General features: G+C 38.4%; 1 protein-coding gene across 1 annotated transcript in view; it reads right to left on the minus strand.

Moving 5' to 3' along the window:
* Window positions 1–15,661, minus strand: part of kif5ab (kinesin family member 5A, b) — a 147,937-nt gene that overhangs the window by 71,020 nt on the left and 61,256 nt on the right. The window contains exons 3-8 of the mRNA XM_041783080.1: window positions 11,871–11,944; window positions 11,419–11,523; window positions 10,969–11,017; window positions 4,323–4,378; window positions 1,322–1,409; window positions 998–1,122 (exon numbers count right to left, since the gene is read on the minus strand). Of these exons, the coding sequence (XP_041639014.1) occupies window positions 998–1,122; window positions 1,322–1,409; window positions 4,323–4,378; window positions 10,969–11,017; window positions 11,419–11,523; window positions 11,871–11,944 (497 nt within the window). The remainder of the gene's footprint in view (window positions 1–997; window positions 1,123–1,321; window positions 1,410–4,322; window positions 4,379–10,968; window positions 11,018–11,418; window positions 11,524–11,870; window positions 11,945–15,661) is intronic.

The raw sequence follows: 15,661 nt of genomic DNA on the forward strand, positions 1-15,661 counted from the left end.
ATATTATTCGATTTAAATAAATTATTTTCTCCAACCTGACAACAAAGAAAAGGGTATTAAAACAGTCACTGATGTTGTAGGTTTTCTTGGTGGCCTGCATCCACAAACTAAGGAGCTGCTGAGGGAGGTGGAAAAGTTAGTAGAGTTAGTAGAACTTCGCCTCTGCGCGTACATGTCTGTGGCCTCTCCTGAGAGGTCATTCTCCACACTTAGACGGTTGAAAACAGGATTAAGGAGCACCGTGACTCAAAAAAGACTGACACACATGGCTCTGCAGCACGTCCATCAGGACATTTTGAATGAGTCGGACACTGTGCCTTTGATGAAAATCTTTGTGCAGCGCACAGCAGAGCACACAGCCACCTACGGCGTCATCATTTAAAGTAAGTTAGCTCACAGTTATATTTTGCTGTAGATATACGTTTGTCATAATTTTGGCTATACTGGATTTTGCACAGTTTAGTTGTGGATCAGAGCCAAATAACACCATACAAACACCGTTGTGCCTTTGCAGAAAAATTAAGGAGTAATGATTTTGTTTGATTCACATTTGTAAAGTTGTACCAGAAGGATGTGTGAAACAAATCTGTCTGGCATGTCAGATTAAGATCATCCTCCATGTTGGAAAAATATCCTAACTCCATTTAGCCACTCAGGATCTCTGGAGCTCAGTTAGAGCAACCATCGGGTTCTTGGTTGCCTCTTTTACTAAGACCCTTCTTCCCCGATTGGAAGAGTTGTGCCAAATTTCTTCCATTTGGTAATAATGGAGGCCACTGTGCTCTTGGGAACCTTCAGTGCAACAGACTTTTTTGTAGCCTTCTCCAGATCTATGCAACTATTCTGTCTCTGAGCTCTGCAGCAAGTTCCTTTGACCTCATTGCTTAGTTTATGCTCTGATATACTTGGTCATCTGTGTGGCCTTCTATAGATATATATAAATCAAGTTTGATTAGACTTCAATTTGACTCAGAGATCAAATGCCCATTTGTCCTACCTTCTCACTTCCAGCTAGGTCGACCAGGTACAACTTTCCACACAGCTTCTGCTCCGTCTCCACATTCTCTTGCTTAATGTTGATGAGGAAGATGCTGTGGCTGCGGGAACTGTGCTCATTCATGTCTGAAGAACAGAGTCAGAAGAAGAGAGCCTCTTATTCAGAATCCATTAAAAGGAAATTAAATTCACCATTCCTGCAGGTCATGTTGTTACAGTAAGTGAGATGTTCACTTTGCACCTCATCATAAGTTTCTCACCTTTGCCTCTTGATGTTGTTATATTTTAACTGTGATAAAAAAATAAGACGTGAAGTGTGACTCACTGGTGACAGCAATGTGGCGGTTGGCCTTCCCTTCATCTATTACATCCATCACTTCTTCAGGGCTGGTGACAAAGCGCTCTGTGCAGCCCTGGGTTAGAGAAATATATGTGCAAATGTCTATTTGTACTGAGAGGAAAACCAGTCACATGTTCAGTACAAAGAAGAATTTACTCTCATATTCACATTCTTTTCAAAGGTATAAAATATACACATACAAATAAGGTATTAAAAGTTTGCCAGTGTAGTTACAATCAAGATTTGTTTTGCAGATAACTTACAGCTGGTGTTATGGATTAAATGGTGACCATGTTAACTAGTGACCTGCAGACTAATGCATCAGGAATTGTTGTTGTTGGAACAGATGTCAAAGACTGAAAGTGTGCCAATAAATGACTGCCTGTACATTTTATTATGACACAAAAAATAGTCATTTGATTTACTTTATGGGAAAAATAACAAAGCAGAATTAGTGAGAAAATTTCTGCTGTAACTATGACAACCACAGAAGAATTTGGAGTGAAGTCACCAGTTAATGATTAGTTGATTGTACTGTTTGTTGTGTTTTACCTTAACCCTAACCACTACTCTGGGTGGTATTTTACCAAGGAACTTCTTAGAAAAAAGATGATATTTTTTTTATATGAATAGCTTGAATATCCTGAGGTAATTTCTTTATTTTGGACCACTAGGCTACATTAAAGTGAGTCCTTCCTGAATAATTTTCAAATGATTTTTAGGGTTAGGGTTAGGTTAAATTATTCATCTAATTACCAAAAAGTTATCATAATATTTCAAGGAATCACTTAAAAATGTACACATTATTATGAGGTAAATGCTTCCTTTAATACCATATTGCTGAATAATTACTTGGTAAAATGCCAACTTATTACTATGTAATTACCTCCTTATTCCTATTTTAAATTACTCAGTGACTAGGGCCTACTAAAATAAAATATTGCCCATTTTTCTAGAAAAAAAAATCATCATAATATCATCATTGGTCTGAAGGTTAAACAGAAACCAAATCATCAGTGTGGTCACTCTTTAATCATAACACCAGAAAGAGATAAGCTAAGCTTCACAAATAATACTCAAGCCTTAACAAAACAGCTGGCTTCATTGTTCTTCAATTAAAAAAACACATACCATCATTTTCTGTTGGTTAAATGCTTGAGAAATTAAGGCAAAAACTACAAAAAGAAGCTAGTTGAAGCTGTAGAACTAACTTATTTCAGGAAACTATAAGTTACAAATTTAGCAAAAAGACTTTTTAAATAATATCATTATAAGGCAAATTTTCACTTTTTTGTTGAGTTTTTAATCATACATCAAATAAAATATTTTAAAAAGGTGGTTCTATTTCCTAAATATTAGCAACTCCACTTTAACTGCTATAATTACCAATAACATTTCATTATAATCCTAGCTTCTAATGCTAACATTAAAGCATTCTGTTTCTATCAAGCATAGCTGTTACTGATAATTCTTTACACACTACTACAAACAGTATTGACACTATAACCAAATCCTACAAAATGTATGATAAGATTATGGCAGTGACAGCCATAAATTTGCCTTCTAATTGTTGTTTTGTTGTTTCTCTTGTCCAATTTTTGCATCCCCCTCTACTCTCTTCTTGCTTCTTTCCACCCACTACAGCTTTCCAACCCCAGTGTGGCTTAGGCAGATGGCTGTCATCATGTGTCTGGCTCTGTTGAGGTTCCTCCCCATTAAAGGAAAGTATGATAGTAATGATATTGCTAGTGTTGAGCTCATGGTGATTATCACTAGGTCTTTATAATAATACATCAAAGAGTGCCTTTATAAAATTAGATGTGCTTATATTTTTAGAAGAAGAAACAATGTATGACAGTATATTAGGGCCACCCCAAGAAAGAAAAAATAAAGGGGACCTGTTAATTTCTGATAAAAAAAAATTAAATATTATAGACTAGTTGTATACTTACAAGAACCCAAACTCAGAATAACACAGTGGTTAGATATCCCCAGTTTAAAGAAATGTCTCTTCTTAATAAATGATAATAATAATGTGGTAATTCTAGGCTGAAATCATGAGCATTTTCTTATTCTTTAAGAAGTGTTGTCTGATTATTATGGCTGCAGGACAGGAAAAAAAGCTTCAACTGGTATACTTTTCTTCCATGCAATCGTCTATCTTTTTAATGTCATAATGTTTAAAAAAAAAATTGTTTCATAGAAATTTTAAAGTAAGCAATTATGAGGTTTTTCTTTCTTGTAAATTTACTACTTTTAAAACTTAAGAAGTTTTACTTTTTACTCAAAATATAACAGATCCACTTTTTTTTAGAGTAGCCCTATATTCCATTGTAATTATGGAAAGTTTCTAAATAGATGTTTTGGCAAGAAGAGTTTATGAGGGTATATTATGTTGGGAATTTATCATTGAAAACAATTAAAACTGATATTATTTTCCAAGTGGGTCCTGAGGGGCCTGCTTTTTTTTTTTTTTTTTTTTTAAGATTTATTTTTGGCCTTTAATAGATGAGACAGTGGATAGAGTCAGAAACAGGGAACAGAGCAGGGAGAGACATGCAGGAAATAGTGCCACGGGCCGGATTCAAACCCGGGTCACGCCATGCACGTCATGGTGCACGCCTTAACCACTCGACTACCGACGCGCCAGACTGCCCTCTTTTTAAAGTGTCTCAAGATAGCTTTGGTCAGGAATTGGTGCTATAAAAATTATGATTGGTTGATTCTTGGTGACTTTGATAGAGCCTCCCTCTGTCCCAGTACTGATGCTAAGCAAAGCTAGCAGCTAGCTAGCCATAACAGTTTTATAGTTCAAAGACAGAAATGAGCATGACAACAGTCTGGGTTTCTTTCTGCCTTCACCAGTAAACAATTACATCAATTTAAAGCTATTGTTTTACATGCATAAATGCAACAAAGTAGCTTCTGTCAACTAAATGAAAAAAAGAGAAAATCAAACAGTCTTGTCAAACTGCTGCTGACTTACCTTCACATAAGGGACTCTGTATTTGTCTTCATGCACTGACAGGTTGGTTTTTGTCACTAGAGAACAAGAGAAAACAAAAAGAGGGATAATTGTGTTAGCAAAAGCATTATCTGTCTAATTTTGTTTGTATGTGTGTTCTTTCAAATGGGTGTGTGTTTTTATTCCCAGCACAACTTTAATCAGATCTGACTGTGTTCCCTTTTGTCTGAGTGAGTCAGCCTTAGCCTCATAATGTGAGAGGAGAAAATATGTGAGGCTGTGAATGTATCTAATGGAGCTGACTTACTTCTGACAAAGTCACTAAGGTTACATAAATGACTGCTATGCCAACAAAATACACAATTCTGGCAACATCTCCTTTTGGATCACGGTCCTGCTGTTCTCATATCTCATCTGAATGTCCGAACTTGTCGATGATAATTATATTTAACCTGATAGTGTCTTTATCCTTGGAGTCTCTGGTGTCTGCACTGTGTCCGATTTATGCTTTCTATCACCCTACAGATGCCTTTTCCTTCACAAATACATCCTCTGGGTGTTTTTCTCCACGCTCCCTCGATCCATCTCACTTGTTGTGGATGCTTTTTTTCTTTTTTTGTTCGTGGCTTAAATGTTCCTCAGCTGCTGTAAACTCCCCTGCATACTGATGAGGGCTTTCAGCACAGTCTCTGGCTCGATTAAAGATGTAATCACGAGGAGGCTGCCTTCCTCTCTTCGTACAGGCCTCTCCATCATTTTACACTGGTTACCTCAGTGATAAGACTATGAACTGCTATGTGCTGTGTTTACTGCCCAGCTCTATTTTTTTGAATAAGAAAAAATATGTAAAAAGACACGCTTGCATGTGTACCCTTACATTTTAACAACATCAATAAAGAAGTCTTCTGAGCCTCATTCAAGGCCAGTCACAAAAGATTAGTTGTCCACATAATCCTTGAGTTTGTGTTGTCAATACGGTTATCGTACTGCTCATGGTCAGTCAGAGCCTGCAACATCTTGAATCGTAAACACCGAACATGTTTGATTTTACAATTCAATCTGGCGGCCTCCAAGAAACTACACACAAAAGCAAATGAGAGCAAGCAGACCAATGCTGTATACTTTGACACCTCGCAAACATGGTGGACATAAACACAGCCATACCATCTTCTCAGCCAAAATTCATCCATATTTTTTCTTCTTATGTCATGTTTAATGAGTTTCTCACGTCTGTGGAATCACCACTGTGAAATCATTTCAATCATTTCTGTACTGATGCTCCTTATAGATCCAAGTCCTTATTGATTCCACTACTGATACTTTTATATTGTTTGGTAGCAACTGAGTTAAATTTAAGATTTTTGTTAAAAACTGTTTTGTTGTTTTTCTTTAATGTGACATTTGAACATGATTGGACACCAGAGTTGGGCATAACACAATACAAAGTTAAGCACTACTGTAAACACATTATATTTGTCTGTAACACAGTAGTGTAAAGCGTTACTCCTGCTGGCCAAGTAACTACATGGCATTTACTTTAAAATAACAATCTTGTTACTTGCGTTACTGTAGATCCTCCAATTACGTGTAAAACAGGAGAACAGACAAAAAAATCAACCGTTCCTTTTAATGTGTGCTTACGTTACACTCTCTGATACAGGTGAGTAACACATCAGCTCAAGTTAATAGATGATGGAGAGAAACAGTGAAGTTAAAATAAGGATGTCTTTACATGCAAGGAGATATAAACACTACTTTCAGTTTGTTGCACAGAAAGACAAGAATGTGACTGTAAAAGTTATATAACACCAATATGGGAATATGGGAATGTGTACGGCTTAGCACTGCATTCTTCATTGGCGATTAAGTCACAGTAGATCTCAAAGAGTAATGCAAAAGTAATGTGACTAGTATTGTAACTACACACATTACTATTCTAGGAAGTAAACAGTAATTTGTAAATGATTTTTTTTTTTAGTAAATACCCCAACACTGCACAAAAGTCAATGACAGCATGCAAACTAATGTTATACTGTACTACCTCACAAACACGGTGGTCAACATAAACACAGCCATAAAATCTTCTCAGCCAAGATTTCACCTGTATTTTTTCAATTTTTCAATTTTTTTTCCTTTTTTTGTTTTTGCTGCATAACTGAACACAAGCAAGGGCAGCCAGCGCTTTCACCTTTTGTCATGTTGATGAGTTTATGAGATATCTCATGTAACCACCGCTCTGGTCTGTCTAAGTCTTGTAATATGTGCACGCAGAGGAAGCAAAAAAACAAAAGAAACTCTTCTTATATCTGTCTTCTCTCACATTATTGAAATTAGCAACATTGGAAATCATTTATTGTGAATCTAGCCTAAGGGAATAGTTAGATTATGAGACAAGCATTCATTTGCATAAACACGTTAAAGGCACCCCAACACATTATGAATTTATTTCTGCAATTTCTAGAGCCATCTCTGCCCAGAATTTTCTGGAATTCAATCCTGAACTGCGGGAGACCATTGTCCATGTCCTTCATAATTATTATTATTATTATTTATTTTTTTTTTTTTTGCTAAATATCAAAATTTAAACTATTTCTTTTATATTACCAAGTTGGCCAAATGACAGCAACCAATTCTCCTTGATTCATGCCTGCCTACCTCTGTTGGTCATTTGTTGGAGAGAAGTTAACGAGTCTTTTCAATCTAATCAGCTCCCACGAGTGTGTTTTACTCAACAGTACATAAGCATTTTCTTAAGATAGATGGCAGGGACATAATGAGGTGGTAAAAAAGTGACCCCTTGAATTTGGTCCGAGCCACTAATAGATGATACAACAGACGGTTACTGGCAAGTAAATATGCAGTCGAAAAGCTGACGCATGGAGTGCTGCATGGGTGAAGAAAAAAGAGGTCAAAAAAACTTGAAAAAATGTATGTCCCTGTGGTTTCTTCAGTGTGGGGATCCAACATAAGTTACTGAAGAGATGTGAGGCACTCAGAGGGACAGTCAGTAAAAATTCTTCATTTCATCAGGGTTACAGACTCTTATAAACAAGCCAACATGTTTCAGCCATACAGGTCTCCATTATAGCAGGATGACTATCCCTCTGAGTGCCTCACATCTCTTTAATCACTAAAACATTAATTTTTCTTAAGCTAAGAAACCAAAACTACTTCGTGGGGTTTAGGGAAATAGATTTTTGGACCAATGTATTGACTGTAACAATCCTTATGTGCTAATCAGAGCAGCTAAACATACGTCGTAATGAGTGTGACATGATAGTTCACCATGGTCTGAGTGTGACTTCCTGTCTCAGAGCAGCCGAGGCAGATTTCTAATATTTAATCTATGTTGTTTTATGTCACAAATCACTCTTTTACATTGCTTCTGTTAAACTGCCTGACACCACAAAGTCACTCACACCGAACAGAGACACTGCCTTTCATGTGCAGGTAAATTCCAGCCCTGCCATGAGGATATAGTGAGCGAAACAATTGACTGTATGATGCTTTTGAGCTCACTGCTTCTAAATCATTGCAGTGGGGGCTCAAGTGCATCAATGAGGCCCAGATTTAGCCCCCACCGCCCCAAAAAGTCCCAAAAGCGTTAAAAAAAATGTTTCAACATCTTGGTCCATGATTCAGTCACACATCAAGTGTGTTAGGGGAAATACTTCATTTTTTTTCACAATGATATCAAAGCTGTCAGTAGACATTTCTGAAATACTTTGAGGAGTTTTTATGGTGCAGATGTAGTAGGTTTGTTTCCTTTTAAGTCATTTTGTGTCCTATTGTCCTATTTTGTTGATTTGTTTTCATTTGTGTTTTTTTTTTTAATCTCATTTCCATTGTTTTGTTGCTATTGGCTGTCATTTTGTGTCACTTTGAACCGCTTTCGCTAATCCTTCAGGTCTCTATTTTATCTCTTTTTACTCTTATGTTTCTCTTTGTTGCCATTTTCCCTTCAAACTTTTTTGGCTGGTCTTTGTTATAATCTGACTGTCTTTGTAATTGTTTTTCCTTTTGTCTAGTTTAAGTTGTCTTGCTCAGTGTCTTTATTTGGTTGTGTCAATAACTTTCTGGCAAAAACTGCTGATGGTAACTTTCAGCAGATGCAGTTTTCCAGGAGGCCAAACACCCCGGGGGCATTGGTTGTCTTTCAGAGGTGAACTGTACGTAAACCTCAGCAATATCACACATTGGCACTCCTTTTTAAGAGCAGGTGTCTATGAAATTAACTGCCTTTTACTTCATAAATGTAAAATGCTAGCTTTTTTAAAGTTAAACATCACCATGGCTGTTAAAAATACTTTTTACTCCCAAAAGCATGCAGGCAAGGTTTTCCAGCTCTGAAATTTGGCTGCAATCAATACCATTGAGGTAGTTTGAGCTGTATTAAGCCTGAGAGGTGAGAAATAGGTCAAAATAGTCCATGAATCCCCAGCTTCACCACTCACTGCTGAGTGATGATTATAAGGACAAGTAATTTAGATGGCTATGTTCACTTTTTTATCCCTTTTCTCACTGGGTTTTGTAGAGTATAATTTCAGATTTAACTGTAATAAAGCAGGGATATTATTTTACAACAAAGGACAGCTATTGTGTCTTGTTAAGGTTTGAAGCTGTGTAGTGCAAGAAAACTGTACAGTTTGAACACATACGAGTTGTAATAGACTTTATCAGGGTCATCGAAAAACCCACTTCAAACATATTCAAACCATGTGAACATGCAGTACCATGCAGAACTTTTCGGCACATTTGAGACAAAAATTGAGGCTGAAATTAGGCACAGATGTGGCGAGCAAGCCGCCTGAAGGCACCATTGGGTGGGAAGGAGGATTGACGAATTCCCTGTTATGCTCTGGATGTCTTTGCACATTACCAGGGGCATGGAGAAATAATCTGTTGAGAAATAATAAAGTCCACACCTTTAGGGTGGAGCAAAGGCCGGCTCAGACTACACAAACTCAGCCAGATTTTGTTTGACAACACGACAGCTCATCGTCAAACATCGAGCCAGATAATGCAGATTGGTCCTGTAGTGTGACATAATCAACAATGCATCCAAGAAGACCCATGACCACTATTCAACAAGACCAGAATTTGTCTTGCATCATTGTGTAGTTTGACAGTCCTTGTCTAGTCCAGAGAGTATTTGCTCTCATGCTTGTAACATCATTTACCAGAGTGACATTATATAAATCCCCACTTATTCTCCCCCTTTGGGATTCATGTGTACATACAGTGAGGCTGTATTGGCTGGGTAAACTGGGCTAATTTTCTTGTTGTGTGATTCGATCATAACTTAGGTTCTATTTGAAGGATAGCCATGTTGTCCTTGTCTTGATACACTGGAATAAGTCTATTATTGTTATTCGCTTTTTTTTTTTCCTTCTTGTCAACTCAAGAGACTGCTTGTGTCACATTAAGCATTTCTAGTGTAGCAGAAGTCTGATTTACATGCTTTTATCCCCCCACCTCCGCCCCCATGATCTATGAAGACAGGTCAAGATTTCAGTTGCATAGTCTGATATGGTGCCATCATGAATGATTTAAAAAACTGTTCAGTCCCAGCCGGCCTTAAATGGTGACAAGTCAGCACCGCCTAGAGCATTGGTTCCCAATCTGGGGTTCGGGTACCCTCAGGGTGTGTGAAAGATCTTAGAAGGGGCGCGAGGCTTTGTCTGTTCTGAGGCTGCCAAAATTCGATTAGCATATATTGACAAAAACCATGACAAAGCAACTACAAAGGTCTTTTGATAAGAAAAGCATGCATAGGCCTTTTTTAGGGTTTTATCAGTGAAAAAAATAAAAACTATGTTGACTTTTGGTGGCACTGTGTTACTTTTTCTTCTCTCTTGGGTCCTGGTAGGGGCTCTGCTTTTCTTAGGTACATGTAGGGGGGCTTCAGGGAAAAATAGTTGGGGAACACTAACCTAGAGTACTGTCCTGGCAGGTAGCATGGTTGCCATGAGCCCCTGGTTGTGTACACACTTGCTAAAGCAAGATAAATATGGCTCTCTATCATTTTTCTCCCCATTTTGGCTGAAAGATGTGCATGACTAGTAGAAAAAGTAGGTGAGCCTTTGATTCGCTAGAATCTCCACGTGGGACATTCACATATTAGGTGTGTGAGCCACAGGCAGTCTGAAAGCCCCGACTTGTGAACATGCAAACCAAAATGAAAATAAAGCTGTGTTACTGCCAAGATGGGTGTCTCATACGTCTAGTCTGAAACTGGCTTTAGCTAGACTTAGAGATATGATTCAGATTGATTTTAGTCAGACTGAAGCCTGGATTATTCTTCTTCCTCACAGCTATGCTGTAGCTATGCAGTTCTGTCCATGCAATCCTGAACTCTTTGCAGAGGCCGGCTAGCACAGCCTTTGTGCACCACCTCAAAAATGTAACTATGTGTCAAAACAACTCAGACCAGAAGATAACTCAGCCCTGAGATAGTTAGCAGTTATGATTGCTAGTGCACAGGCATATTTTGTGAATGCAATAGGAATATAAATGGCTGTGCTCATGATGGTGTAGGCCTACATGGTGCTGACTGGAAGCCAGTGCATTTTAAAAGCCCAGTATTAGCCAGACTAACACAATAACTCATTTTTTTAAAGATCTTGTGAATCTTGTTGTTGTGCTTGTGATCAGTGCATGTACATACCATCCAGAAGGTCCCGGATTTTATCCATATAGATCTCAAAGTAGGAAACCTGCAGCAAAACAAGACATGTGGCATATGACTATTGAAAAAACACAATGGCAAGAAGAGAATGAGTGCTGAAGACACATTAACGATGTGAAGGATGCTCATTGTGCATTTATGCAAAATGATGATTCTGTAATCTGTCGTCCTCTGGGCCTGCCGAGGTATTATCCTCTATTAGAAGACTGTTATAAAAAGGGAAAAAAGAGCCCAACAAATAATACAGGATTATCAGGGTTTATATATCATCATTTATTGATGCTTGGCTGATTCCACTCAGCCCGTCCATGTGAGGATTACATCAGAGGCCCAAGCTTTATTCCCAGAGTGTATCACAGTGTGTAACTGTAAAATTGAGCATCCCTTTTGAAACGCTCCAACAAACACACATGTGGAATTCACACCAACCTTAATGTGGAACTCCAGATTCTCATCCATGGCAAATATATGTTCGAAAATGTCCTCTGCAATACGAGGAATGATTCCCATCCCCTGGGGATCGTGAAGGTTCCCCTGTGGGAGAAAGAACACGAGATAAGAAGTGGAAAGAGAGAGGGAGAGAAGAGCGGGATAAATGCAGACCTTGGGATGAATTAAGTGTAGAGAATCATAAAAGAAAGGAGAGCAGAGTGGCTTTTGACTTTAAAAGGAACGGGGGTTGTTTCCCAGAGAGAGCTATAAGGAGGTTAGCTCTCACAGAAGGCTGGTGAAGAGCGATAGTGAGTGATGACAGCGATGGAGGGAGATGTACTGTCAGGGTGAGCACAGGAGGAGATACCAGGAGGGGAGAAAAAAAGCGTGTCTTTGTGTGAGTGCCACATAAAGACGTCTACCATTTGAATTATTTAGCACTACTGTACCTCCATGGTGTATGTTTTTCCCGAGGAGGTCTGCCCATAAGCAAAGATAGTCCCATTGTATCCTCCCAGTACATCTAAAAGAAGAGAAGAAGACAGGGAAAACCTGTTATAGGAAATTGAAAAGCATAGATATACAACCTCAGTTCTAAAAAAGCCATGCAAAATGTAATAAAAGCAGATTGCAATGATCTGTAAATCTTATAAACCCATTTTATTCACTATAGAACATGAAAAACATCTGATATGTTGTTCATGTTTAATAGTAAACTGAAACTGAGGCATTGTACCCTTTCATGAAAAATATTAGCTCATTTTGAATTTGATGGCAGCAACACATCTCAGAAAAGTTTGGACAGGCCTATGTTTACCATTGTGTGAACAGTTTTGAGAGAGGAATTTTGTCCCATTCTTTCTTGATGTAGGATTCTAGCTTTACATACTTTTCAGCATTGGTCATGCCTTACCAGATATGCAAGCCACTCCCACCTAGGCTCTAATACAAGCCCATAACATCAGAGTGGCAGGCTTTTGAACTACGATGACAAGCTGGATGGTCCCTCTCCTATTTAGTCTGAAGGACAAGGCATCCATAGCTTCCAAAAAGAATTTCATATTCTCTTACAGTGCTTAACAAATTTATTAGACCACCTGCCATATTTGTCTCAAAGACCATCCAGCATCATGAAATGCTTTAATGCGGACTCTTTCATTTTCAGTAAGCTCTCCACGTTTTACCACTTTGTACAGGAATGAGGGATTTCAAACTGAATTCACCCAAATTTGAGCCGGCTCACTGGGCTTCTCTGAGAAGTCAGAAATTAATTAAGCATAACATTCAACCACTAAAACTCATTTTTCTGTTCAGGAATGCAAGTAAATAACCATTTGACATATTAATCAAGAAATAATGTGCTTTATTATTTTTTCAATTTTTTTGTAAATCAGTAAATTTGAAAATTCATGGATAACAATAATAATTATATTTTAGCATTAAAAATATAATTTGGGTTAAAGAGCTATTTTACATTCAGTAGCATTTTCTGAATTTTTTCCACAATCTTAAGCAATTTTTGTAGATTGGTGAAGCTCTGCCCATCTTTACTTCTGAGAGACTCTTAACTCTTTATATGCTCTTTTTATGTGCAGTCATGTCACTGACATGTTTTCACTTAGCCTAATTAGCCCTCCAGCTGCTTTTTGTGTACAAATGAACTTACTTTTTCAGCCATTTGTTGCCCAGCCCAACTTTTCTGAGATTTTACGCTGCCATCAAGTTCAAAATGATATAATATTTTTCATAAAATTGTAAAATGTCTCAGTTTCAACATGTCATATGTTTTTTATGTTCTATTGCGAATAAAACATGGGTTTATGAGACTTTCAAATCATTGCATTCTGCTTTTATTTACATACCGCACAGCGTCCCAACTATTTTGGAACTGGGGTTGTAGAAGTTTCAATGTGAAACGGGAGAAAAAGAGCAGTTTTGGTTAGGCATGAATAAAAACAAAAGGACAGAAAGGTAGACAAGTTCACATACACAGACAAATATGTCTGACCTTTGCTCTAAAGCGGATCAAACTGTGCTTCACTGAGCCTGTGTGCACTCAGACGTACATTCAGTTCAAGCCTGGATGGCTGCTGAACGACCTCCACGGCTGCACACAATGAACAACATCTACCTGCAGGGTTAAAGCCACCAGGAGGCACTCAGGAAAATATAGATATATTATTCTCTCCATTCATCTGTACTGAAAACAACACCTCCTCTCTGTTTGGGGTTATAAAAAGCAACGGCTGACTGCCATATCGCTGACAAGGCCTAATAAACGTCTATGGTGGAAGTCAAACATGGATGTAGGAAAACACGCAACCCTGAAAGGCCGGGAGCCACAGGTTAGCTGACCACAGACCAATCAAAAAAGCTCTCAGCTGAAGCCACCTTTTCCCTCGCTCCCATATACCCACATCCTTTAGGCCCAAACAGAGTGTAAGAGAACAAAGAAGGAAAAATATGCCTCTGAAAATAAATGAAAACAGCGGGAGATTGCATCACTGCACCACAAAGGGAAATACTTGAAGGAGAAATAAAAGGAAAGGGAATCAAAAAGGCAAAGAAACAGGCAATAAACATAAAGAAACAGAAAAAGGAGAGGACGTATACATGGATGCAGCCGTAAATCAGCTTTCTCAGGCCTTGCTCACCCTCTTTGTAACCCTATTCCCCTGACGAATTACAAATCTAACTTTTCATCTCATCCCTTCATTTTGCTAAATCCCCAACCTTGAAGCCTTCCATCCTTGCACCGTGATTCAGCCCGCCTTTTATTTCAGCCTTCCTCGCCCTACGTGATAATCTCACACTTTATAAACGATCTCTCGCACCAAATCAATCCGCTTTTTCATGCTCCATATACAGCCGGCTCGCTTGCTTTGAAGGTGGCACAACATATGAGACCTTCACAGGGGTGAGAAAGGAAGAAGACAGATGTAGAGACATGCAGATGAAGCGAGGGGTGGAGGAGAGAAGGTTCCACTCTTCGGGGTGTTGGTTCCGTTTGATCTTGGGCCTTGTGGATACGCTCCCCCCGCTGTGCTGTGATAAGCTTGTATCATGTAAATCAGTGAATTTTTAATGTTTTTACCTGAAGGTTGTGTGACCACGTTTTGTCATGGAAATTTATGAGGAACAGAAATGCATGAAGCAGGAAAATAGAGCATAAATATCATATATTAACCCTAATTATAGTTGATAAATACCCAGGTATTTTAGGTTTGAGATAACACTTTCTTCTCTCTGTCTTTGATTGTTTTCTTTTCTTTTTCTTACATGCCCAATCCCTTTTGTTTTCACCTTTGCCTGATTATCTTCAACTTGCATTTGAACTGTGTCGTCCCCTGTTTCTGGACCAATTTGTCTTCAAACTGTTTTTAATATAAGATCCAGCATGTTTATTTTGTCTTCTTATTCTGAAATTATTCTTGGGTTTCTTTTTTTCAGACAACTAATTGTGGGAGATGTTTTTTTACCTTGACATGTTTCGACTGTCACCTGCAGTCTTCCTCAGAAGTGTCAGCTGACCGCTGTGACGTGTCCTTATATGCTGTTCTTCCCAGGCGTGGTCAACCTGACGGACCTGACAGGTCTATCAGACTGACCACGCCCCCCACCGCCCGATGGTCTCTGGAGGAGAGAGTCCCAGGCGTGGGAGAACATGAATGCTCCCTTGTCCCAGTTTATAGTGTTTTTTTCCTTCAACCTTCCTGATTTCATGGCCTCTTTAATCCAGCATTTGTATTTATTGTTCTCTGACCCAATTATTCTTGATGCACCAAACAAAATACCACATGAAGAATACAACCTATCTACAGAACTAGCATGCCATAAAACCCAGGACCAGGGACAAAAAGCAGAGTTACGAAACACAGTTGCAGGAATACTCAAATCGGCCAAATTACCACAAAGCAACATCACAAGAGAAGAACACAAAGCAATAGACTCGCTCAAAAAGGACAAATCTATCACTATTCTACCAGCAGACAAAGGCAGAACAATAGTAGTAATGGACACACAAACATATGAAGCACAGATTGAAACTTTATTAGCAGACAGCAACTCATATGAGATTCTACAGAAAAACCCCACAGAAGAAAAGAAAAAACTCCTTAAACCCTCCTAAAACCGTTACTAGAAACCAAAAAAATAACACAAGACCTGTATGAGCATCTAGTACCCACAGCAAGTATCATTTTATGGAACACCCAAAATACACAAAAAGGACGCCCCACTC

Source organism: Cheilinus undulatus, linkage group 3 (genome assembly GCF_018320785.1).
Source record: "Cheilinus undulatus linkage group 3, ASM1832078v1, whole genome shotgun sequence".
Lineage (NCBI taxonomy): Eukaryota > Metazoa > Chordata > Actinopteri > Labriformes > Labridae > Cheilinus > Cheilinus undulatus.